The 27,516-nt window shown below is 42.0% G+C and overlaps 1 protein-coding gene across 1 annotated transcript; it reads left to right on the top strand.

Moving 5' to 3' along the window:
- The first annotated feature begins 1,103 nt into the window (after nucleotides 1-1,103).
- Nucleotides 1,104-27,274, top strand: LOC135056855 (uncharacterized). The gene is made up of 13 exons (XM_063962526.1): nucleotides 1,104-1,401; nucleotides 7,683-7,909; nucleotides 8,043-8,226; nucleotides 8,926-12,436; nucleotides 18,264-21,606; nucleotides 23,161-23,299; nucleotides 23,635-23,936; nucleotides 24,097-24,304; nucleotides 24,408-24,548; nucleotides 24,846-24,979; nucleotides 25,330-25,563; nucleotides 25,711-25,805; nucleotides 26,535-27,274. Exons 5-13 carry the CDS (start codon nucleotides 21,521-21,523, stop codon nucleotides 27,074-27,076), a joined length of 1,881 nt encoding a protein of 626 aa, XP_063818596.1. The 5' UTR covers nucleotides 1,104-1,401; nucleotides 7,683-7,909; nucleotides 8,043-8,226; nucleotides 8,926-12,436; nucleotides 18,264-21,520; the 3' UTR covers nucleotides 27,077-27,274.
- Nucleotides 27,275-27,516: the final 242 nt, after the last annotated feature.

Here is a 27,516-nt window from a genome sequence, read left to right on the forward strand (position 1 = left end):
TGGGGGCACTGTATATATGGCACTGTGGGGGCACTGCATATCTGGCACAGTGGGGGCATTGCATATCTGGCACTGTGGGGGCATTGCATATCTGGCACAGTGGGGGCAATGTATATCTGGCACTGTGGGGGCATTGCATATCTGGCACTGTGGGGGCATTGCATATCTGGCACTGTGGGGGCAATGTATATCTGGCACTGTCGTGGCAATGTATCTCTGGCACTGTGGGGGCATTGTATATCTGGCACTGTGGGGGCATTGTATATCTGGCACAGTGGGGGCATTGTATATCTGGCACTGTGGGGGCATTGCATATCTGGCACTGTGGGGGCAATGTATATCTGACACAGTGGGGGCATTGTATATCTGGCACTGTGGGGGCAATGTATATCTGGCACAGTGGGGGCAATGTATATCTGGCACAGTGGGGGCACTATATCTGGCACTGTGGGGGCAATGTATATCTGGCACTGTGGGGGCAATGTATCTCTGGCACAGTGGGGGCATTGCATATCTGGCACTGTGGGGGCATTGCATATCTGGCACTGTGGGGGCATTGCATATCTGGCACAGTGGGGGCAATGTATATCTGGCACTGTGGGGGCAATGTATCTCTGGCACTGTGGGGGCATTGTATATCTGGCACTGTGGGGGCATTGTATATCTGGCACAGTGGGGGCAATGTATCTCTGGCACTGTGGTGGCATTGCATATCTGGCACTGTGGGGGCAATGTATATCTGCCACTGTGGGGGCATTGTATATCTGGCACAGTGGGGGCATTGTATATTTGGCACTGAGGGGGCAATGTTACTTCATCATTGGGCATTGTGTGTGTATATTATATATGTATATTATACACACAATGTCTAGTGATAAAGTAATATGTTGCTCAGAGTCTGGCCCTGCCCCCGATCCCAATTCCCACATTGTAAACGAAAATGCAGGCTTTTGCGCATGAACTAGTCATATAAATAGTTTTCACCATCGAATACTTTTGATGTGATGGTTAGTAACCATTGCATCGAAAGTTTCAATGGTGGAGCATTGCCATCATATGATGTTTTGCTTTCGATGTCCATCCCTAGCACTCACTGACTGGTGAGTCGTGACTGCTCCCTCCCCCCTCCCACTGGGTGTCACCTGGTATAGCCTCTGGCCAATCACAGCTAAAGACAGCAGAACACACTGACTGAAGGACACAGGACACAGAGTTTCCTCCCTCTGTCTGAGAGAAGCTGCTGCTGCTGCTGTCTCGACTCATGAAACAGTGAGTGACTCGAATCATTCACACTTCCTGATGATTCCAGTCACTGTGTTGAGACAGAGAGTCAGTAGCCATCTCTAGCTAACAGTCCAGACGTTTTACACAAGAGGAATAGGAGACAAATTTACAAGAGCGGTAAGTGCACAGGTCAGATCATGATAGTCAAATACTCTTATGCTATATAACTTCTATTTACTTCATGTCCTAATTACATATCCTGCAATAGTAGTAATTTAACTTTAGGGTGTGTGCAGTGTCTGCTGGTCTATCAGAGCAGATAAATCACATGGATAATACAGCCTCAGGGATTACATTGCTGTGTGTGTATTAGTGTATGAGGTATAACAGGGATATAATATACAGTATAATACAGCCTCAGTGATGACATTGCTGTGTGTATTAGTGTATGAGGTATAACAGGGATATAATATACAGTATAATACAGATCAGTGATAACATTGCTGTGTGTGTGTATATTACAGTGTATGAGGTATAACAGGGATATTATATACAGTATAATACAGATCAGTGATGACATTGCTGTGTGTGTGTGTGTGTGTGTGTGTGTGTGTGTGTGTGTGTGTGTGTGTGTATATTACAGTGTATGAGGTATAACAGGGATATAATATACAGTATAATACAGATCAGTGATGACATTGCTGTGTGTGTGTATATTACAGTGTATGAGGTATAACAGGGATATAATATACAGTATAATACAGATCAGTGATGACATTGCTGTGTGTGTGTATATTACAGTGTATGAGGTATAACAGGGATATAATATACAGTATAATACAGATCAGTGATGACATTGCTGTGTGTGTGTATATTACAGTGTATGAGGTATAACAGGGATATAATATACAGTATAATACAGAGCAGTGATGACATTGCTGTGTGTGTATATTACAGTGTATGAGGTATAACAGGGATATAATATACAGTATAATACAGATCAGTGATGACATTGCTGTGTGTGTATATATTACAGTGTATGAGGTATATAATATACAGTATAATACAGCTCAGTGATGACATTGCTGTGTGTGTGTATATTACAGTGTATGAGGTATAACAGGGATATAATATACAGTATAATACAGATCAGTGATGACATTGCTGTGTGTGTGTGTATATTACAGTGTATGAGGTATAATAGGGATATAATATACAGTATAATACAGATCAGTGATGACATTGCTGTGTGTGTGTATATTACAGTGTATGAGGTATAATAGGGATATAATATACAGTATAATACAGATCAGTGATGACATCGCTGTGTGTGTGTATATTACAGTGTATGAGGTATAACAGGGATATAATATACAGTATAATACAGATCAGTGATGACATTGCTGTGTGTATATTACAGTGTATGAGGTATAACAGGGATATAATATACAGTATAATACAGATCAGTGATGACATTGCTGTGTGTGTATATTACAGTGTATGAGGTATAACAGGGATATAATATACAGTATAATACAGATCAGTGATGACATTGCTGTGTGTGTATATTACAGTGTATGAGGTATAACAGGGATATAATATACAGTATAATACAGATCAGTGATGACATTGCTGTGTGTGTGTATATTACAGTGTATGAGGTATAACAGGGATATAATATACAGTATAATACAGATCAGTGATGACATTGCTGTGTGTGTGTATATTACAGTGTATGAGGTATAACAGGGATATAATATACAGTATAATACAGATCAGTGATGACATTGCTGTGTGTGTGTATATTACAGTGTATGAGGTATAACAGGGATATAATATACAGTATAATACAGATCAGTGATGACATTGCTGTGTGTGTGTGTGTATATTACAGTGTATGAGGTATAACAGGGATATAATATACAGTATAATACAGATCAGTGATGACATTGCTGTGTGTGTGTGTATATTACAGTGTATGAGGTATAACAGTGATATAATATACAGTATAATACAGATCAGTGATGACATTGCTGTGTGTGTGTATATTACAGTGTATGAGGTATAATAGGGATATAATATACAGTATAATACAGATCAGTGATGACATTGCTGTGTGTGTATATTACAGTGTATGAGGTATAACAGGGATATAATATACAGTATAATACAGATAAGTGATGACATTGCTGTGTGTGTGTATATTACAGTGTATGAGGTATAACAGGGATATAATATACAGTATAATACAGAGCAGTGATGACATTGCTGTGTGTGTATATTACAGTGTATGAGGTATAACAGGGATATAATATACAGTATAATACAGATCAGTGATGACATTGCTGTGTGTGTGTGTGTGTGTGTGTGTGTGTGTGTGTATATTACAGTGTATGAGGTATAACAGGGATATAATATACAGTATAATACAGATCAGTGATTACATTGTGGTGTGTGTGAGGTATATAATATACAGTATAATACAGCTTAGTGATTACATTGCTGTGTGTGTATATATTACAGTGTATGAGGTATAACAGGGATATAATATACAGTATAATACAGCTCAGTGATTACATTGCTGTGTGTGTATATATTACAGTGTATGAGGTATAACAGGGATATAATATACAGTATAATACAGCTTAGTGATTACATTGCTGTGTGTATTAGTGGTATATAGGCCCTCATTCCGAGTTGTTCGCTCGGTATTTTTCATCGCATCGCAGTGAAATTCCGCTTAGTACGCATGCGCAATGTTCGCACTGCGACTGCGCCAAGTTATTTTGCTAAGAAGAAAGTATTTTTACTCACGGCTTTTTCTTCGCTCCGGCGATCGTAGTGTGATTGACAGGAAATGGGTGTTACTGGGCGGAAACACGGCGTTTTATGGGCGTGTGGCTGAAAACGCTACCGTTTCCGGGAAAAACGCAGGAGTGGCCGGAGAAACGGTGGGAGTGCCTGGGCGAACGCTGGGTGTGTTTGTGACGTCAACCAGGAACGACAAGCACTGAACTGATCGCACAGGCAGAGTAAGTCTGAAGCTACTCTAAAACTGCTAAGAGGTTTGTGATCGCAATATTGCGATTACTTCGGTCGCACTTTTAAGGTGCTAAGATACACTCCCAGTAGGCGTCGGCTTAGCGTGTGTAACTCTGCTAAAATCGCCTTGCGACCGATCAACTCGGAATGAGGGCCATAATACAGCTCTGTGATTACATTGTTGTGTGTGTGTGTGTGTGTGTGTGTGAGGTATATAATATACAGTATAATACAGCTCAGTGATTACATTGCTGTGTGTGTATGAGGTATATAATATACAATATAATACAGCTCAGTGATTACATTGCTGTGTGTGTATATATTACTGTGTATGAGGTATAACAGGGATATAATATACAGTATAATACAGCTCAGGGATTATATTGCTGTGTGTATTAGTGTATGAGGTATAACAGGGATATAATATACAGTATAATACAGCTCAGTGATTACAATGCTGTGTGTATTAGTGTATGAGGTATAACAGGGATATAATATACAGTATAATACAGCTTAGTGATTACATTGCTGTGTGTATTAGTGTATGAGGTATAACAGGTAAATAATATACAATATAATACAGCTCAGTGATTACATTGTTGCGTGTGTGTGTGTGAGGTATATAATATACAGTATAATACAGCTCAGTGATTACATTGCTGTGTGTGTATGAGGTATATAATACAGCTCTGTGATTACATTGCTGTGTGTGTATTAGTGTATGAGGTATAACAGGGATATAATATACAGTATAATACAGCTCAGTGATTACATTGTTGTGTGTGTATGAGGTATATAATATACAGTATAATACAGCTCAGGGATTACATTGCTGTGTGTGTGTATATATTGCAGTGTATGAGGTATAACAGGGTTATAATATACAGTATAATACAGCTCAGTGATTACATTGCTGTGTGTGTATGAGGTATATAATACAGCTCAGTAATTACATTGCTGTGTGTGTATGAGGTATATAATATACAATATAATACAGCTCAGTGATTACATTGCTGTGTGTGTATATATTACAGTGTATGAGGTATAACAGGGATATAATATACAGTATAATACAGCTTAGTGATTACATTGCTGTGTGCATTAGTGTATGAGGTATAACAGGGATATAATATACAGTATAATACAGCTTAGTGATTACATTGCTGTGTGCATTAGTGTATGAGGTATAACAGGGATATAATATACAGTATAATACAGCTTAGTGATTACATTGCTGTGTGTATTAGTGTATGAGGTATAACAGGTAAATAATATACAATATAATACAGCTCAGTGATTACATTGTTGCGTGTGTGTGTGTGAGGTATATAATATACAGTACAATACAGCTCAGTGATTACATTGCTGTGTGTGTATGAGGTATATAATACAGCTCAGTGATTACATTGTTGTGTGTGTATGAGGTATATAATATACAGTATAATACAGCTCAGGGATTATATTGCTGTGTGTATATTAACTCAGTCCTCAGGACTCCACACAGTGCATGTTTTGCAGGTCTGCTCACAGAATCTCAAGTAAAATAATTAACTCCACCTGCAGACCTTTTAAAATGTCTAAGTAATTAATACACCTGTGCACCTGCTGGGTAACCTGCAAAACATGCACTGTGTGGGGTAATGAGGACTGAGTTTGCAGACCTATGCTGTAAATGGTGTTGGGTGTAATATGAGGGGAGTGGGGTTTTGAATAATATATATGGTAATAGGGGGGGGGGGGTGTATTATGTAATATGGTGCTTTGTGTAAAATGTTGGATGAGGTGCTGTTTATAATGTAATGAATTATGGGCTAGATCACAGGTTCTCAAACTCTGTCCTCAGGACCCCACACGGTGCATGCTTTGCTGGTCTCCTCACAGAATCACAAGTAAAATACTTAGCTCCATCTGTGGTCCTTTTAAAATGTGTCAGTGAGTAATTAATACACCTGTGCACTTGCTGGGTTACCTGCAAAACACGCACTGTGTGAGGTCCTGAGGACCGAGTTTGAGAACCCCTGGGCTAGATGCATCATCGCTAGGAAAGTGATAAAAAGGAGAGTGAAAAAGTGCCAGCCACTCAGCTCCTACCTGCCATTTTTCAAACACAGCCTGTGACATGGCAGGTAGGAGCTGAGTGGCTGGCACTTTTTCACTCACCATTTTATCACTTTCCAAGCGATGATGTATCTAGCAGTGTGTGTGTGATATGGATTAGGTGTGTGTCGGTAAAAAAAAAATACCCCCACCATTACACACGCCTCCCCCACCATTACACACGCCTCCCCCACCATTACACACGCCTCCCCCACCATTACACACACACACCTACCCCACCATTACACACACACACACACACCCCACCATTACACACACACACCTACCCCACCATTACACACACACACCTACCCCACCATTACACACACACCTACCCCACCATTACACACACACACCTACCCCTCCAGTACACCTACCTACCCCTCCATTACACACCCCACCGTTACACACACACCTACCTACTCCACCATTACACACACGCCTACCTTACCCCTCCATTGCACACACGCCTACCTTACCCCTCCATTGCACACACGCCTACCTTACCCCGCCATTGCACACACACACGCCTACCTTACCCCGCCATTGCACACACACACGCCTACCTTACCCCGCCATTGCACACACACACGCCTACCTTACCCCGCCATTGCACACACACACGCCTACCTTACCCCGCCATTGCACACACACACGCCTACCTTACCCCGCCATTACACACACACACGCCTACCTTACCCCGCCATTGCACACACACACACGCCTACCTTACCCCGCCATTGCACACACACACGCCTACCTTACCCCGCCATTGCACACACACACACGCCTACCTTACCCCGCCATTGCACACACACACACGCCTACCTTACCCCGCCATTGCACACACACACACGCCTACCTTACCCCGCCATTGCACACACACACACACGCCTACCTTACCCCGCCATTGCACACACACACGCCTACCTTACCCCGCCATTGCACACACACACACGCCTACCTTACCCCGCCATTGCACACACACACACGCCTACCTTACCCCGCCATTGCACACACACGCACGCCTACCTTACCCCGCCATTACACACACACACGCCTACCTTACCCCGCCATTACACACACACACGCCTACCTTACCCCGTCATTACACACACAGGCAAGTATGGGTGTAACAGTGATAATATGCTATGATTACATTGGTGTGTATTAAAGTATTTCAGGCATAACATGGGAAATTTCCTGAGTTTTGATGAGTGTAAAAGGTTGGTTACTCTGTGCCAATTATTTGTCACTGTGTTTGTGTGTAAAAATATTTGTAAACCTTAAGATAGTGTTCCTATTACACCTATACACAGGTATAAGCTGCAAAATATTACAAGCCAGATGGTTTGGCGTACATGTGAAGCTTGGGCATTGGCAGACTCTTCGGATGTTAAGAGGCTCTTCACCAAACATCTAGCACATACCAACTTGACAGTAGATCGACATCATAGGGAAAAGACATGACAGAATATGTCTTGGCTCAAGACTGGTCACCCAGCTTGGATATGTGTAAATCGGTTGAGACACAAAGCAGTTCAAGGTGAAATATATTTCATTACATTAGTTCATTCTCCATGCCTTCACCATATTTATCCTGTCATTTTCAAAGCCTTGTATGATATAAATTACTATTTAGTATGTGCATTATACATCCTGGTTCTGTTTCCAAACAGGGAAGGACTACAAGACAGAAACTCTATAGAGACTCTAGAAAAATGACTTGCAGTACCTGCTAAGAGGTCCCTGTAAATGTAAAACAGAACAACACAAGTTGACTGCAAATGCAGATCACCATACTATTGGCATCAAGTAGAATACAATGGATAGATCATCGGAACAAGAAGAGGACCGAAAAGAGTAAGTTTGGCAAAGTACATTATTTTATTTTTTTCTTTTGTGACCAGCTTCAACATTGATTCTCACCCAATTATTGCACATCCACTAAGGCAGGCATGTTCAAACTGCGACCCTCCAGCTGTTGTGAAACTACATATCCCAGCATGCCCTGACAGTTTTGCTGTCAGAGAATGCTAAAGCTGTGTCAGGGCATGCTGGATGTGTAGTTTCACAACAGCTGGAGGGCTGCAGTTTGGACATGCCTGCACTAAGGGCTCTTGAGTAACTCTATTTTAAGTAAATTTTCACCAGTGTCTGATTAGTCTCTCTTGTATACTGTGTATTTGTATAGGAAGACAGAAGGACTAATTTTAGCTTTTTATATTGTAGATTACAAAGAGCAGAGTCATAACTAGTCCTATTGTGGGCCCTAAGGCTAATGTTTGTAAGGCCCCCTAAGTAACTGTTTTAAAAACTTGCACCAGTGTCTGATTATGCTTAATGTCACTTGCAGTAACACTTAATTAGCCATTGCAATATATGCAAGTCCCAACAATGACACCTAACCATAAGTGTCCCAGGAAAGTCTGTCTTTTGTCTTTCTGTCTATGCAAACCCTTCTACAACTGACAACCGCCTACAACAGTTCTGTGTCATTTTTACTTGTGTTTATTTACGTATTATTGATCCAAAGTTTTTTTTTTTTCTGGTCCTACCCAGGTGGACTGTCCTCAATGCGTCCCTGACCACACCGCTGAGGCAGGAGGACCAGGGCTCCACGGCGATGTTGGTGGCCCACCCGACCCATCTTGAAACACGGACCAAGGAGTCTAACTTGTGAGTCGGATGGCTCGCAGTGAAACCCCGTCAAAATGACGTCCACTTTTTGACCTGACTTCCAGGATCTTTAGTTTCTTCTATGGAGTAGAAGACACTGGGTCTTCACTAGGACACCTGGAGCACTTTGGCGCTATTTGCAGTTTTACTGTACCAGCTGTGTACTTACATGTGCATGGCTTAATATTTGAGACAAGTGTATGCTACTGGTAGGATTAACCAGGAAGATTTTGGTGTCGGCGATATTGTTAGTTGCGGTGAATGTGAGAGACGGTACAGCCAATTGTCAAAATCATGCTCTGTCCCATGCTCAGTCTACCCCATCTGGCACCCCTGTCTGTTTGCCCCTCACCTTTAGAATGTAAGCTCTCATGAGCAGGGCCCTATTCCCTCATGTGCTTATCCTTTTCTTACTCTAATAATCCTCAACTGCTCAACTCCTGCAGTTTTTAGCCACCTTGATAGTTATCTCTGTGTCATCTGCCGATATAGCTATGTTTATTTACACTGTACTTGTCCTATCTGTCTTCAACTGTAAGTCACTGATTTCCAGTTTTGAGTATGTGCATATGTACTCTGTCATTGGGTGCTGTGGAACCCTTGTGGCACCATATAAATAAAGGAGAATAGGGGTAAATAGGTTTTTAAACACACTAAATGATCAGAGGATCTAAAATAGAAAAGCCAATGGCAAGGTAAAACAAACCCTAAAATGTATTAAATACATAAACAGCAAAAGAGTGAAGGAGTATAGGCACTTTAAAAGACAAGTTGGGCATCCTAATCAAAGACAGGAATGACATAGCAGAAAAATAAAACCGATCGGCAGCTTAAAGATAAACTGATAGTATTTTATCTGGAAGCTGTGCTCATTTCATGCAGACTGACAGTCTGCTACCACTTTGGGCAGAAAATTGGCTCCTGAAATGAAGGCATGCTGCCACCTTTTTGGGGGAGCTATGAAGCCAGGATTTGTTGGATCTGTGGAGGCTGGCTTGCACAAGTCCATGGGTTATGCAGCCAGCCAATGGTGATGCTGGTGATCTGATGCTGTGTCATAGGATGCAGCATGGATTACTAGAGTAAGCAGGAGGCAGCGCCATATTGGTGCTATTGCAAGCAGCAGCGACGGCAACTCCATTCTTATCTGAATCGGGCCCTCTGTTTCCTTCTCACTCCAGGTGAACTCCAAGTTTTGACCTCTCATTATTAGAGTGGCTCAGAACAGTTATTTCAGCATGCTATGTATACTTATATCCTTGGATTTTGTACAGGACATGGAAAAAACAATGGATTACTTTAAGAAACTTAAAGAAATGGGACAGGCACACCAGACAGTGGCTAATTATAAGTCTCAACAAGTTTTATATGGCAGAGCAGCACCGAGACAAGTGGCAAAACCAGATGTCATGAATTGCGTCCACACATGGAATAAAGTAAAGACCAAGAGAGCTGTCCAGAAAGGTGGAGTTATTTGACTGCCATGGAGAATATAAGTGCCAAAAATCAGAATTGGCTTTATGCCTAAGTCCCAGTAGGATGCCTTTGATTTAGTCTTTCAAAAGATCAACTACCTCTTCCATTGAACCATCCGTAAAAAAGATGTCTCATAGGAGATAATTTTGAATAAGTAAGACTCAAGTCTCCCCTTCATCCCCAGCACTCTGTATCCTGTGTCATCCTCTTTACTAGTTTCTACTTTAGGAATTTATCCTTTTAATATTTAATTAAGAATTGTGACTGAAAAGATTTTTTTTTTCCTTTCAGTTATGTCTATTTCCAGAAAATTGGGCCCATGTTCTTCCCAAACTATGCACAGGACAGTATATAGGCCCTCATTCCGAGTTGTTCGCTCGGTATTTTTCATCGCATCGCAATGAAAATACGCTTAGTACGCATGCGCAATGTTCGCACTGCGACTGCGCCAAGTAACTTTGCTATGAAGAAAGTAATTTTACTCACGGCTTTTTCAACGCTCCGGCGATCGTAATGTGATTGACAGGAAATGGGTGTTACTGGGCGGAAGCACGGCGTTTTAGGGGCGTGTGGCTGAAAACGCTACCGTTTCCGGAAAAAACGCAGGAGTGGCCGGAGAAACGGTGGGAGTGGTTGGGCGAACGCTGGGTGTGTTTGTGACGTCAACCAGGAACGACAAGCACTGAACTGATCGCACAGGCAGAGTAAGTCTGAAGCTACTCTAAAACTGCTACGAGGTTTGTGATCGCAATATTGCGATTACTTCGGTCGCACTTTTAAGAAGCTAAGATACACTCCCAGTAGGCGGCGGCTTAGCGTGTGTAACTCTGCTACATTCGCATTGCGACCGATCAACTCGGAATGAGGGCCATAGTTAATTTCAACAGGTGAAATGTTTCCAATGACTTGGCAAGATTCCACCAAAGGTGGGTGAAGAGGACTTGTATGTAACAGAACTACAGTATATTGATTGAATTTCATAAATGGGAGTGAGTTTATCATCTGGGATAAGCAACTTATTGTATTCATACTAGTTAGCATTTCCCATATTTCAATATTTTCTAAATTAAATCTGACACCTGTGACAAGCCAGAAAATGTTCTGTCATGGAAACCTGTGTCATCTTGGTAAACAGCTGATGATGAGGATATTTGGTATGTGGGAAGCAAAGAAACCAACATGGAAAGGTTTTAAATTATTCAATCTGGTGACTGAATCCTGTATGGTAAACAACCATTGCATCTGAGGAACAAGCTCAGCAATTGTCAAGGTAAATACTATATATTAGGTGGAAATGCACTAGAAATTTAATATAATTAAATAGAATAATACAATCCATATTCCCTCCCACATGTACACGCACACACTCATGTTAGGGGTTTTTTTTTGGCGGGGGGGGGGGAAACCAAATAACCTACCAGTATATTCTTGGTTTGTGGGAGGAATCCGGAGTACCCGGAGGAAAACCATGCAAGTACAGGGAGAATATACAAACTCCACACAAGCCCATGTTGGGAATGGAAGTTATCATTGGTAACAAATTCTACATTATACATCAAAATAGACCAATTCACTTTATGAATTTATTTTTTCACACCTGTAGAGTATTGTCTGTGTTTTGTACTGTGTTTTATAGTCGTGCTCTTCAATTTTCTTCAGGTGTTTTTTGTTTTTTAAATTCTACAGGAAATTTCCAGGCAAGGGCTCCAGAGAAGGCAAGTTGACCAATGACTGGATATGGACAAGGATATCCTGAGAGAAACATATCAGCCAATGCCTGCTCTATCTCAGCTGCTGACTGCATTTGCTATTTGCTGGAGTATATCCCATCCAGTTATTTCACCATAAGGAATATGGCCCATAATGATTTCAGAACATCCAAGTTGTGGACAACAGACCCAAATGGAAGCTATCATTGGTAACTAATTCTACATTATACATCAAAATAGCGCAAATCACTTTATGTATTTTTTTTTTTCACACCTGTAGAGTTTTATCTGTGTTTGTACTGTGTTTTATAGTCATGCTCTTAAATCTACTTCAGGTGGTTTTATTTTCTCTATCGTCCTAAGTGGATGCTGGGGTTCCTGAAAGGACCATGGGGAATAGCGGCTCCGCAGGAGACAGGGCACAAAAAAGTAAAGCTTTACTAGGTCAGGTGGTGTGCACTGGCTCCTCCCCCTATGACCCTCCTCCAGACTCCAGTTAGATTTTGTGCCCGAACGAGAAGGGTGCAATCTAGGTGGCTCTCCTAAAGAGCTGCTTAGAGAAAGTTTAGTTTAGGTTTTTTTCTTTACAGTGAGTCCTGCTGGCAACAGGATCACTGCAACGTGGGACTTAGGGGGAAAGTAATAAACTCACCTGCATGCAGAGTGGATTTGCTGCTTGGCTACTGGACACCATTAGCTCCAGAGGGATCGAACACAGGCCCAGCCGTGGAGTCCGGTCCCGGAGCCGCGCCGCCGACCCCCTTGCAGATGCTGAAGCGTGAAGAGGTCCGGAAACCGGCGGCTGAAGACTCCTCAGTCTTCATAAGGTAGCGCACAGCACTGCAGCTGTGCGCCATTTTCCTCTCAGCACACTTCACTGGGCAGTCACTGAGGGTGCAGAGCGCTGGGGGGGGGCGCTCTGAGAGGCAAATATAAACCTTATACAAGGCTAAAAATACCTCACATATAGCCCATAGGGGCTATATGGAGATATTTAACCCCTGCCTGACTGGAAAAATAGCGGGAGAAGAACCCGCCGAAAAAGGGGCGGGGCCTATCTCCTCAGCACACGGCGCCATTTTCTGTCACAGCTCCGCTGGTCAGAACGGCTCCCAGGTCTCTCCCCTGCACTGCACTACAGAAACAGGGTAAAACAGAGAGGGGGGGCACATTAATGGCTATATATATATATATTAAAGCAGCTATAAGGGAGCACTTAATATAAGGATATCCCTTGTATATATAGCGCTTTGTGGTGTGTGCTGGCAGACTCTCCCTCTGTCTCCCCAAAAGGGCTAGTGGGTCCTGTCTTCATTAGAGCATTCCCTGTGAGTTTGCGGTGTGTGTCGGTACGTGGTGTCGACATGTATGAGGACGATATTGGTGTGGAGGCGGAGCAATTGCCAAATATGCAGATGTCACCCCCCAGGGGGTCGACACCAGAATGGATGCCTTTATTTGTGGAATTACGTGATGGTTTATCTTCCCTTAAACAGTCAGTTGAGGACATGAGGCGGCCGGACAATCAATTAATGCCTGTCCAGGCGCCTCAAACACCGTCAGGGGCTGTAAAACGCCCTTTGCCTCAGTCGGTCGACACAGACCCAGACACGGGCACTGATTCCAGTGACGACGGTAGAAATTCAAACGTATTTTCCAGTAGGGCCACACGTTATATGATTTTGGCAATGAAGGAGACGTTACATTTAGCTGATACTACAGATACCGTAAAACAGGGTATTATGTATGGTGTGAAAAAACTACAAACAGTTTTTCCTGAATCAGAAGAATTAAATGACGTGTGTGATGAAGCGTGGGTTGCTCCTGATAAAAAGTTGATAATTTCAAAAAAGTTATTGGCATTATACCCTTTCCCGCCAGAGGTTAGGGCGCGCTGGGAAACACCCCCTAAGGTGGACAAGGCGCTCACACGCTTATCCAAACAAGTGGCGTTACCCTCTCCTGAGACGGCCGCACTTAAGGATCCATCAGATAGAAAGATGGAAGTTATTCAAAAGAATATATACACACATGCAGGTGTTATACTACGACCAGCTATAGCAACTGCCTGGATGTGCAGTGCTGGAGTAGTTTGGTCAGAATCCCTGATTGAAAATATTGATACCCTAGATAGGGACAATGTTTTACTGTCGTTAGAACAAATAAAGGATGCATTTATCTATATGCGTGATGCACAGAGGGATATTTGCACACTGGCATCTCGGGTGAGTGCTATGTCCATTTCAGCCAGAAGAGCCTTATGGACACGACAGTGGACAGGCGATGCGGATTCAAAACGTCACATGGAGGTTTTGCCGTATAAAGGGGAGGAGTTATTTGGAGTTGGTCTATCAGACTTGGTGGCCACGGCTACTGCCGGGAAATCCACTTTTTTACCTCAAGTCACTCCCCAACAGAGAAAGGCACCGACCTTTCAACCGCAGCCTTTTCGCTCCTACAAAAATAAGAGAGCAAAGGGCTTGTCGTACCTGCCACGAGGCAGAGGAAGAGGGAAGAGACACCAACAGGCAGCTCCTTCCCAGGAACAGAAGCCCTCCCCGGCTCCTGCAAAAACCTCAGCATGACGCTGGGGCCTCTCAAGCGGACTCGGGGACAGTGGGGGGCCGTCTCAAAAATTACAGCGCGCAGTGGGCTCACTCGCAGGTAGACCCCTGGATCCTGCAGATAATATCTCAGGGGTACAGGTTGGAATTAGAGACGGATCCTCCTCATCGTTTCCTGAAGTCTGCCTTACCAACCGTCTCTTCCGAAAGGGAGAGGGTGTTGGAAGCCATTCACAAGCTGTACGCTCAGCAGGTGATAGTCAAAGTACCCCTATTACAACAAAGAAAGGGGTATTATTCCACTCTATTTGTGGTACCGAAGCCGGATGGCTCGGTAAGGCCTATTCTAAATCTGAAGTCCTTGAACCTCTACATAAAAAAGTTCAAGTTCAAGATGGAGTCACTCAGAGCAGTGATAGCGAACCTGGAAGAAGGGGACTTTATGGTATCCTTGGACATCAAGGATGCGTATCTACACGTTCCGATTTACCCCGCACACCAGGGGTACCTCAGGTTCATTGTTCAAAACTGTCACTATCAGTTTCAGACGCTGCCGTTCGGATTGTCCACGGCGCCTCGGGTCTTTACCAAGGTAATGGCCGAGATGATGATTCTTCTTCGAAGAAAAGGCGTATTAGTTATCCCATACTTGGACGATCTCCTAATAAGGGCAAGGTCCAGAGAACAGCTGGAGACAGCTTTAGCACTATCTCAAGAGGTGCTAAGACAACACGGGTGGATTCTGAATATTCCAAAATCCCATTTAATCCCGACAACTCGTCTGCTGTTCCTAGGAATGATTCTGGACACGGTTCAGAAAAAGGTTTTCCTTCCAGAGGAAAAAGCCAAGGAGTTATCCGATCTGGTCAGGAACCTCCTAAAACCAGGAAAAGTGTCAGTACATCAATGCACAAGAGTCCTGGGAAAAATGGTGGCTTCTTACGAAGCAATTCCATTCGGCAGATTCCATGCAAGAATATTCCAAAGGGATCTGTTGGACAAATGGTCAGGGTCGCATCTGCAGATGCACCTGCGAATAACCCTGTCACCAAAGACAAGGGTGTCACTTCTGTGGTGGTTGCAGAAGGCTCACCTATTAGAAGGCCGCAGATTCGGCATTCAGGATTGGATCCTGGTGACCACGGACGCCAGCCTGAGAGGCTGGGGAGCAGTCACACAAGGAAGAAACTTCCAGGGAGTATGGACGAGTCTGGAAAAGTCTCTTCACATAAACATTCTGGAACTAAGAGCAATCTACAATGCTCTAAGCCAGGCGGAACTTCTCCTGCAAGGAAAGCCGGTGTTGATTCAGTCGGACAACATCACGGCGGTCGCCCATGTAAACAGGCAGGGCGGCACAAGAAGCAGGAGTGCAATGGCAGAAGCTGCCAAGATTCTTCGCTGGGCGGAGAATCACGTGATAGCACTGTCAGCAGTGTTCATCCCGGGCGTGGACAACTGGGAAGCAGACTTCCTCAGCAGACACGATCTTCATCCGGGAGAGTGGGGTCTACATCCAGAAGTCTTCAACATGTTAATAGACCGTTGGGAAAGACCAATTGTAGACATGATGGCGTCTCGCCTCAACAAGAAACTGGACAAATATTGCGCCAGGTCAAGAGATCCACAGGCAATAGCTGTGGACGCACTGGTAACTCCTTGGGTGTACCAGTCAGTGTATGTGTTTCCTCCTCTGCCGCTCATACCAAAGGTATTGAAGATCATACGGCAAAGAAGAGTAAGAACAATACTAGTGGTTCCGGATTGGCCGAGAAGGACTTGGTATCCGGAACTTCAAGAGATGCTCACGGACGAACCGTGGCCTCTACCTCTGAGAAGGGACCTGCTACAGCAGGGTCCCTGTCTTTTTCAAGACTTACCGCGGCTGCGTTTGACGGCATGGCGGTTGAACGCCAGATCCTAAAAGGGAAAGGCATTCCAGAAGAAGTCATTCCTACCTTGATTAAGGCACGGAAGGAAGTCACCGTGAAACATTATCACCGCATTTGGCGAAAATATGTAGCGTGGTGCGAGGATCGGAGGGTTCCGACGGAGGAATTCCAACTGGGTCGTTTCCTACATTTCCTGCAATCAGGATTATCTATGGGTCTCAAATTGGGATCCATTAAGGTTCAAATTTCGGCCCTGTCAATATTCTTCCAAAAAGAATTGGCCTCTGTCCCTGAGGTCCAGACTTTTGTCAAGGGAGTACTGCATATACAGCCTCCTGTGGTGCCTCCGGTGGCACCGTGGGATCTAAATGTAGTTTTAGATTTCCTCAAATCCCATTGGTTTGAACCATTGAAAAAGGTGGATTTGAAATATCTCACATTGAAAGTGACTATGTTACTAGCCCTGGCCTCTGCCAGGAGAGTATCTGAATTGGCGGCTTTATCTTATAAAAGTCCTTATCTAATCTTCCATTCGGATAGGGCAGAACTGCGGACTCGTCCGCATTTTCTCCCTAAAGTGGTATCAGCATTTCATCTGAACCAACCTATTGTGGTGCCTGCGGCCACTAGCGACTTGGAGGACTCCAAGTTGTTGGACGTTGTCAGAGCCTTAAAAATATACATTGCAAGGACGGCTGGAGTCAGAAAATCTGACTCGCTGTTTATATTGTATGCACCCAACAAGTTGGGCGCACCTGCTTCTAAGCAGTCGATTGCTCGTTGGATTTGTAACACAATTCAACTTGCACATTCTGTGGCAGGCCTGCCACAGCCTAAAACTGTAAAAGCCCACTCCACAAGGAAGGTGGGCTCATCTTGGGCGGCTGCCCGAGGGGTCTCGGCATTACAACTCTGCCGAGCAGCTACGTGGTCGGGGGAGAACACGTTTGTAAAATTTTACAAATTTGATACCCTGGCAAAGGAGGACCTGGAGTTCTCTCATTCGGTGCTGCAGAGTCATCCGCACTCTCCCGCCCGTTTGGGAGCTTTGGTATAATCCCCATGGTCCTTTCAGGAACCCCAGCATCCACTTAGGACGATAGAGAAAATAAGAATTTACTTACCGATAATTCTATTTCTCGGAGTCCGTAGTGGATGCTGGGCGCCCATCCCAAGTGCGGATTATCTGCAATACTTGTACATAGTTATTGTTAACTAATTCGGGTTATTGTTAAGGAGCCATCTTTAAGAGGCCCTTTCTGTTGTCATACTGTTAACTGGGTTTAGATCACAAGTTGTACGGTGTGATTGGTGTGGCTGGTATGAGTCTTACCCGGGATTCAAAATGCCTCCCTTATTGTGTATGCTCGTCCGGGCACAGTACCTAACTGGAGTCTGGAGGAGGGTCATAGGGGGAGGAGCCAGTGCACACCACCTGACCTAGTAAAGCTTTACTTTTTTGTGCCCTGTCTCCTGCGGAGCCGCTATTCCCCATGGTCCTTTCAGGAACCCCAGCATCCACTACGGACTCCGAGAAATAGAATTATCGGTAAGTAAATTCTTATTTTTTTTTTCTACAGGAAATTTCCAGGCGAGGGATCCAGAGAAGGCAAGTTGTCGACACCCAAACAATCATTGGTCAAGGATATCCTGAGAATGAGGAACATATCAGCCAAATGAAAACCACAGCAACTAATATAAAACATGACAAAAGAGGCATTTTCTTTAAATTATTAATTTTCTTCTAACATTAAGCACTTGTGTTTTCTACTTTCTGATAGGGCAACTTCTGTTATTACTGGTGGCCACAGAAGACCTGATCTGAGGAAGAACTTCTATTTAATTATGATATTAAGTTATCTTTTGGAGGGATATGAGCAGACTTGGCATGGCTGAATGCTTTGGGTGGGGTTTACTGGTTTTTAATTTTTCGTATCTTTTAACAGTTTAAGGACAACACATCTGGAATTTCCTACCTGAGAGTAGTAATGGCAGACTCTAAAATTGATTTTAAGAATAGGCTAGATAATTTCCTAATGGACAACTCTATACAGTGTTACGGTGGGTAAACTGTGCATTATAGTAAAAAAAAAAATAGAAGAGGAATAGACCTAACGGCTACAAATTCATCACAGCTATAACTAATCTTAAATATTACAGTGTAGGAAATCACTAACAGGTTGAACTCTATTGACAAATTGTCCAGCTATATAGGAATAGCCTGAGGTCATGGGGCATCTAACAATGATTGAGCACTTTGTGGAGAAGTGGATTGGGTTTTTATCTAATCAGTTCCTCAAGTGTTTCCTGCTGAACCATGCAACTGAACTAGTAAGTTGCATCTTTGTCAGTGCCCAACTCTATTTGCACAAACCTACAAGAACCTGACCAATTAGACCAGGAGAATCTAAACGGGGTTGGAGAGGTAGGTCTTTATGTAAAGCTATTTTTAAAACCTGATATATGGAAAGACATTTCATGCTGAATCCTACGAGACAGCATCAGATTACCTGCATCACCATTGGCTGGCTGTGTGATCCATGGAGATGTGCAAGCCGGCCTCCGCAGATCCATCAAATCCTGGCTTCATAACTCTCCCAAAAAGGTGTCAGCATGCCCCCAAATTGTCTGGTGTGTACTTGGTGATATGCGGTGGGGTGAGGCAGAACCTTTCCTGTCATACTAACATATGCACCAGAGTTTCCACTGTGTAAAGAATATGTAAAATAAAGAATGTTTTGAAATATCTTTTGTATTCTAATAATTTTTAGAGTCAAATCTCTGCAGTAAAATTTATGGCAGGAGATGCAGTGCCTCACCTTGCAATCTTTTCTGCACCGTTCCGATCAAAACTTGCAATTTCCAGGGTAGTTATATGGCATCACAAAGGATCCACAGTGTCTGTTAAAGGTACATATCCAAATGAGCAAAATAAGAAAATGTGCTAGTAACATTTTACTAGAGTTTTACTAGACATTGCTGGAACTTTTTTCAGCAAAATATTTTCTGTAAGGTCTTATTATCCCAACCTAGAAAATCAGTGTGAACGGTGTTTTTTTGTTCAGTATGTAAGATAGGTCAGACTCCTATGTGTCTGCTTCTTTTGAATATTTAAGATAAGACTGGGCCCATCTGTACCTTGATGCTAATTGTAGTAGTGTTTTTCAATCACTTATACAGTAAAACACCTTTACTTCTGGTGGCAAAAATTAGACACTTTAAAATGTAAAGTTTTTTTGACATCTATGCTTTAAGTTCTACCCTTGACTATCTGCTTTTTCTTCAATAGAACAAATTCCAGATTCAATTTTATTTGTAAATTAGCTCTGTGTAACCCAATCAGTCTGCTCTTAACTGTGACTGAGTTGACACCTTTCAGCCAATTACCCTACCAATACATTGTTTGTGTGGAGACAGCAGTTGACAAAATTGTTTATGGTTTTTCTTGTATATACAATCCAACATAAATGTGTAGCAAAGCAGATAGACATTATAGGAAGAGAACTCTACAAGACATATGTATTTGGATTAATTGTTATATTACAGTTTCTACTGTCATTTCCTTACAATAAAACTTTTTTTTTTTTTTATATTTATTCAACTAATGAGTGAGACCTAGTTTGTTCAACTTTCTATACTTAATGTTTGGACACTTTCTGACCATGTTTTCTGTAGAAGGATTTTGTTCCTGAAGAGATTTAAAATCGCAGGTGCTCTTGCAATCCAATATCATGTCTGAGTGTATACATTCAATATCCTAGCAGTCAGGATCCCAGTGCATGAGATACTTGCACCAAAATAACAACACTTCGGATTGCTGTTTATTGAAGTGTTTCAGGCATAACATGGATATACAGTGCAGTATAATGCAATCGGGGATTATATTGCTGTTTTATATTAGTGTATGGTTTGGCTGACCGATCTCCTGACTGCCGGTTAGCTTGGACATCAGGATACTGGCAGGGAGGTGCGAGTGCAGCAAGCCCTTTGCGGGCTTGCTGCAGCAGGCCGGCTCTACCATTAGGCAGCTTTAGGCGGCTGCCTAGGGGTGCCAGCTCCTGGGGGGCGCCACTGAATTCATCTAGCAAAAAACTGAAGGCTAACTCTGTATGCGGCCTCCTCATTTTACACTGCGTTGGCTGCTGCTGTGGGTCTAATCAAGTGTAGCTACCAATATCAGGCTGTACCACATAGTGTCTCAGTGCTTCCTCTGCGCCGACATGAGTAACAAGTCATGTGAAGACACATAGGATGTGGATGTAACTATGGCTCCCGAGGGGCACCTGCTCCTAATAGCCCTGATGCACCTCCTGCAGGGGGCACCGGGTTGAAGCTTTGCCTAGGGTGCATAGATACCTTGCACCGGCCCTGGCTTGCTGCACTCGTCATGCTGCAGGCTCAGTGGCAACCTGTGGTCGCCACAGGTTCTAGTCTGACTCTATGGGTTTGTGGAAATAGTACCTGTTGGTCAGCATGCCAACCATCGAGATAGTGAGGGGGTGGGATTTTTGGAGAGGTCATGTGACCGTCGGTCTGCTGACTGCCACTCACCTGAATTTCTATGAGGTATATAATGGATAATATACAGTATAATTCATATCAGGCATTACATAGGTGTGTATTACAGTATAGAAAGGGGGCCAATTTATCAAACGATCCTTATGTTTTTTTTTATTATTAAATTTTACCAAGGATGATTGCATATTGCAATGCAATCTGGATGCTAATATAGTACCCAGATCTCATTGCAAATGCAATCACTGCTAAATAAGCCCCAATAAAGACTGAGGAAGAGAAAGTAGTTTTTTTTTTTTTTTTATCTTTTGGTTCTAGGGGGATGGGTGCATTCTTTCAAGCACCTTATAGCTCTCTGAAAACAACATGTACAAGTTTCATTTTCATCATGGGGAACAAGAAAAGAAAGTAAGTATTTACAGCTCTGTAAATGTACATTTTCTTCAAATTAATGTGTCTGGTTTCTTGTATGGAAAGAGTACACTGAAATGTATTTGTGTTTTTATGGTTTATTTATATATTTTCTGTGTAAAAACTAGGCATTTTGAGGTGTATTAGTGTATGGCCTGTGTGTGTGTGTGTGTGTGTGTGTGTGTGTGTGTGTGTGTGTGTGTGTGTGTGTGTGTGTGTATATGTGTATGTATATATAATATAAAATATATATATATATTATTATAATATATTTTTCAACCCTCTTTGAACCTTTAATTCTTTGTAAGGCTATTCATATGCCTATCCCATGCATGTTTTAAATTGCTCTACAGTCTTGGCCTCTACCACCTCTGATGAGAGGCTATTCCACTTATCCACTACCCTTCCTGTGAAGTAATTGTTTCTTATTTCCCCTGAACCCCCCCTCCAGTCTCACTGTATGTCCTTGTTCTAATTCTTCTCTCCCTTTTGAAGAATGTTTCCCTTTCAGCCAATTACCCTGGAGAAAAGATCTGTTTCTTTAGAGGCAGCAGTAGGCAAAATTGTTCATGGTTTTATCTTGTATATTTTATGAGCCCATTTTATGTTCTGTAGGGAGGTGGATAGTCTGAGGGGAAATCCAATTCAATCCCACATAAATGTGTAACAAAGCAGACATTATAGGGAAAACTTTTTTTTACAAGACGTATGTATTATATTTGGCTTAATTGTTATATTACTGTTTCTACTGTAATGTCCTTACAATAAAACTTTGTAATATTTACACAACTAATGTATGAGACGGTTTGTACAACTTTCTACACTTACTGCACTGGCATATCTATAATGGGTGCAGTGTGTGCACTGCACATGGGCCCCTGGTTCCAGAGGGGGCACATACTGCACCCATTTCTTCTAAATGCTTACCTTTTTCTGGTGTCCCAGATGTGGGTCCCCTCCTCCCACAAGTCCGTAGCTGGCAGCAGCACTAGAGACTCTGGCACAGTGCCAGTCTACAGCACATGCACAGGTCTCTTAAAATTGGCCACTGCAATATTTTGGAGACTTGTGCATGAGTTGTAGACTCTGGCACTGTGCCAGTCTGGGTGTAGTATGGCTGACCGCCGGTCAGCTTTCCAACGCCGGGATCCTGGCAGCATACCGACGTCGGGATCCTGGCGGGGAGGGTCGAGTGCAGCAAGCCCCTTGCGGGCTCGGTGGCGACCTGCGGTCGCCACAGGTTCTATTCCCACTCTATGGGTGTCGTGGACACCCACGAGTGGAAATAGTCACTGTTGGTAAGCATGCCAACCATCGGGAAAGTGAGCTGCTGGGCTCGTGGAGGAGGTCATGTGACTGTCAGTCAGCTGACCAGCGGTCACATGAATACCACCCACCAGTCTCTAGCGCTCAGACAGAGCTGCCGGCTATGGGATGAAAGAGGAGGGGGCCCGCACGCAGAGACTGCACATGGGTCCCATCCTCTCTAGATACACCCCTTACTTAATGTTTGGACATTTTCTGACCATGTGTTCTGTAAAACCACTGCAGACCCAAATGGACTGTGACAGTGCGGAAGAATATGCACACAGCTGGAATGTATTCCAAGCATTCTATGCGTACACCATTAATAAAGGGTTTCAGGAATTATTTGGTGAAGACATTGGAAGTGTGCAACAGCAAACAAGAGGTAATGCCTTTTTTTTTTTTTTCCTGCATATACTTTCCATTTCCAATTACATGGGGTAACATGTAAAGCCAATCTCCACTGTTATCACCCTGATGTGTTACTGCCCTTAGGTAATATATTAAGGCAAATATTTTGCCTCCGTGGCTCCCAAGGTCTTTACCCATTTGCAAGGAAACAATGTGTTTGTGTGTGTTTTTTTTTATTTTTATATAAACAGCATGTCTTGCAGTCAGTAACAATTTGATTCTCATACCATTGTAGTACAGTATTACTCATCTAATAAAGTCAGCTGACTATTTTGCCAAACTTAATTCTCCCCTTTGCTTTATATACAGGTGGAAAATGTTGCACGGTATTTGTATTTCATGGACCCACAAAAAGCTTCCATGGAGTTTGTGGAGAACATAGAAAAAACTAATCTCTACTTCACAAAGCTTGGAGAAACAGGTCTCTGTAGCCAAACACAATTTAATTATTTAAAAAGTATACGGAGATTTATACAATATCAGACAACAGCCACCAATCTTGGAGCAACTGATCCACAGCTATTTCAAGCCTGCAGACATTTTCTTAAAGTAATCAATGCAATTCAGAAAAAACTGTGTAAAGGTGTATCGAGGGAAAAGGTCATCAAAAAGTAAGATCAACCAATTTGAATGTCATGTCAGTTACTATGATCTCCTCCATTTGTACCTTTTTGAACTTGTACCGGTTGAGATTGGACTTTATATTAATTTGTGATCTTTCATTTTACTTCAATCATTTTTTAATCAACCTTTTAATCATATGATCTGCAGGTACAAAAGATTGACAAAAGATCCATTGCAGCCACTGGATTGTAATCAGCTACTAGATGTTGCAAAACCAGATTTCCTGAATTGCATCTACAGGGCTGATATCGGTGATAAACTGTTGGTCAAAGATAAGATCTGTATTCTGTACTATCTAGAGGCATTACTTATCTTGAAACACCTCCAAAGACCTGGAGTGGTTGCTAATATGACTGTAAGCAATATTTGATATTGATTATTGAAACTTACAATATTAATGTTAAATATAAAGTATAAATGTGATATTTAATGTTGATATTGAGTCCTCATGTTCTCAGGTTGAGGAATGGCATGAAAGGGTTCGTCACACCTTCACATCAGAATGTATTTCCGAAATCCTTGTTATCATAGGAGTTAAAAACCATAAAACTGCTGCAAATCAAGTGGAGACGTTTGCGCTCACAGAAGAAGAAGAAATGGTATGTATGTATCATTGTGTTTTACAGTTGGAAACAGTGATAAAACAAAACTGGGTACTAACAGATTGACGTAGAGGTAGGAGGGCCCTGCTCACAAGCTTACAGCCTATAGGGAAATAGGCATTGATACACGAGGATAGATTTTAGATCAAAATGATAGAATATGAGCTTTAAAAGAAAATTAAAATATTAATGAATATTAACACCATTATTTCTATTTAATATAATATATTTAATATAATATAATATATTTAATATATTATAATATAATATTTTTTTATTTTATTTCCCCCCTAGTGGTTCAAAACTTATTTTGATGTGGTACGGCCTTCATTAGTAAAAGAAGATAATCCCCAAGAAGCATTTTTTATATCAACATCGGGAAATAAAATATATAAAGTTTCTAACGACCTTCGTCACTTTCATGTAAAGTAAGTAGTCTGGTAAGTTATACACATTTATGGTGGCCCAAATATAGTAACTATGCAGTTAATTGTAATATTTATGGTGTAATTTAACTGTAAATTATAATTAAGCTAGATTAATTTTGTGTAATATTATACACCTGCCTATTTTTAGTGCACTAGATACTAGACACAATAACGTACTGAGTTTGTCAACAGATACTGATCACATACCTTCACATTGCCACCCATTATCTGCCCACACACAACACATATGGCAGCATGTCCTGTAGTTATGAAGGCAGTAAACAAACTTGACAATAGATAAATATTACGTTTTTGTAACCTAAATATATTTTTCCTATAACACTTTCTAGGCATAGACTGCAAAATATTACAAGCCAGATGGTACGGAGGGCATGTGAAACTTGGATTTTATCTCGGTACTCTGATGTTCAGAAGAGTCTCTTTGCCAAATATCTGGGACATACCAACTTGACAGCAGATCGACATTATAGGGAAAAGACATTACATAACATATGTCTTGGCTCAAGACTGGTCACCCAGCTTGGATATAAGAGTGAAGGAGTGGACACACAAAAAAGTTCAGGGTGAATTCCTTATTTCATTACATCAGTTCATTCTCCATGCCTTCACTATTGTATCCTGTATTTTCTGAAGCCTTGTATCTGTTATAATTTCTTTTTTTCTTTTTTTTTTTCAATCATATGTATTGTACGTCTTATTTTTTCAAGCAGGGAAGAACTTCAAGACCAATCATTGTCACATTGGCATCACTGTAAAAAAGAAAGGAAAGATCGACACTATAAGAAGAGAGTAAAGAATATAATCAGTAAGTATAACTGGTCCTCATTTGGTAACAATTGCAGATTGATATAAAGGGCTATCTTCACAAAAGGCCCTCATTCAGTAAAGGGCCCTATACACGGGAGAGGTGCGCTGAGCGATGCAGGGGAGGATGGGGAGCTGCTCATTTCACCCAGCGGGTGAAATGGGTGACGTGCTAGATTGAGCCTGCATGCAGGCCAATCTAGCACTGGCGATAGCGACGTGCAGGGCTGCACATCGTTATCGCTGAGGGGGATACACACGAGTGATCTGTGCGAAAAATCTAAGCAATCTGGTCAGATTGCTTAGATTTTAAGCATGGATCTCTCTGGGTAACCCCCTTTTAGGGTTGCTCTTTTTATAAACGACCAAACAGCCACTGTTCGGCAATCTGCACACTCGCTTTGCATTGCACGTTCGCAAATATTCATTATTCAATCACAAGATTGACAGCATTTAGCATTTATGGAGTGGTTACGGACCCTTTTTGTAGCAGTGGTTGGGACAGGTGCGGTTACTAGACGGTTGCTAAATGAGGGCCATTATTAAATTTGTATGCGATAAGCATCAACATTGCCAACATCTCATTGCACATCCACTAATATTTATATAAAATAGTTATATGCTCATGAAAAAAAAATTAGAAAACTTTGATTTAGATGTTTGTTTACTTTTTTTTAAAGTATCTAGAAGAAACTTGTGCAAATTATTTTATTTTTTTATTATCCAACAGGGGCATTCCCAGCACAGCGCCCATCAATTGTCAAGTTAACAAAGTACATAAAAAAAATAAAACTGAAATTTAGTGTAAATGAGGTAAAACTTCTTGTGGAAACATGGAAGCCCAGGCCATTTCAGTGTTGGAAACACTGCAAGGATTTGAAAAAACATATCCGCTTGCAGAATTGGAAAGGGCTGAAAACTACCACAGATAAAGAAAGTGGAAGAAAGAAAGTGAAGTCTAAGAGGGCTTTCCTTAAAGGGGAAGCAATATGTGACTTCCATGGAGAACAGATAGGTGCCAAAAAAGGCAGAAAAATGCAAAAAAATAAAAAGAACTGTCATGACCTCTATTTTTATAAGGATACAGAAGGCAAGTCATGGTGTATCAATCCATCCTGTACATGCCACACTCGGACATATTCCAAATTAATGTGGAAATCCAGTACAGAATTTAATGTGATCCCAACATACACAACCAAATTTGGTATTCTCCTCCTAGCTGCAGAAAACATTCCAGCCAATCAGAATTTAAAATATTATGTTGAAAAATAGGTTGGCAATAATCAATGTTATCTTTTTATTATGATTCTTTTTACTATTGTTTGTCCTCAAACAATGGACTAATGACAGGTCAGCTCCGCTGTGTAGCTTGAATACATAGAAAGCTTCGAATAGTTCAGAACAAATAACCACTCAATTGTTTGCAAAGTGTATGTCTTTATGTATGTAAATAAAATTATATATTCCTTATCGGCTTTCCCGTGTTTGATATTAATGGTTTAGAGACAAATGCAGGATTTCTAGAGGGGTTTTCTAAATGCTTGATTTTATGGTAAGTGTAGCCAGCCCATGAATGACATTACCATGTAACAAGTTAAAGTCTGCTTCAAAGTGCAGTGTATGTTAAACATCAGACATATACAGGGCCAAACGATCAAAGTAACCTGTTATATGTGGCAGTAGGGCCATCCATACACTGTCCTATGTATGTA

Source organism: Pseudophryne corroboree, chromosome 3 (assembly GCF_028390025.1).
Source record: "Pseudophryne corroboree isolate aPseCor3 chromosome 3, aPseCor3.hap2, whole genome shotgun sequence".
Taxonomy (NCBI): Eukaryota; Metazoa; Chordata; class Amphibia; order Anura; family Myobatrachidae; genus Pseudophryne; species Pseudophryne corroboree.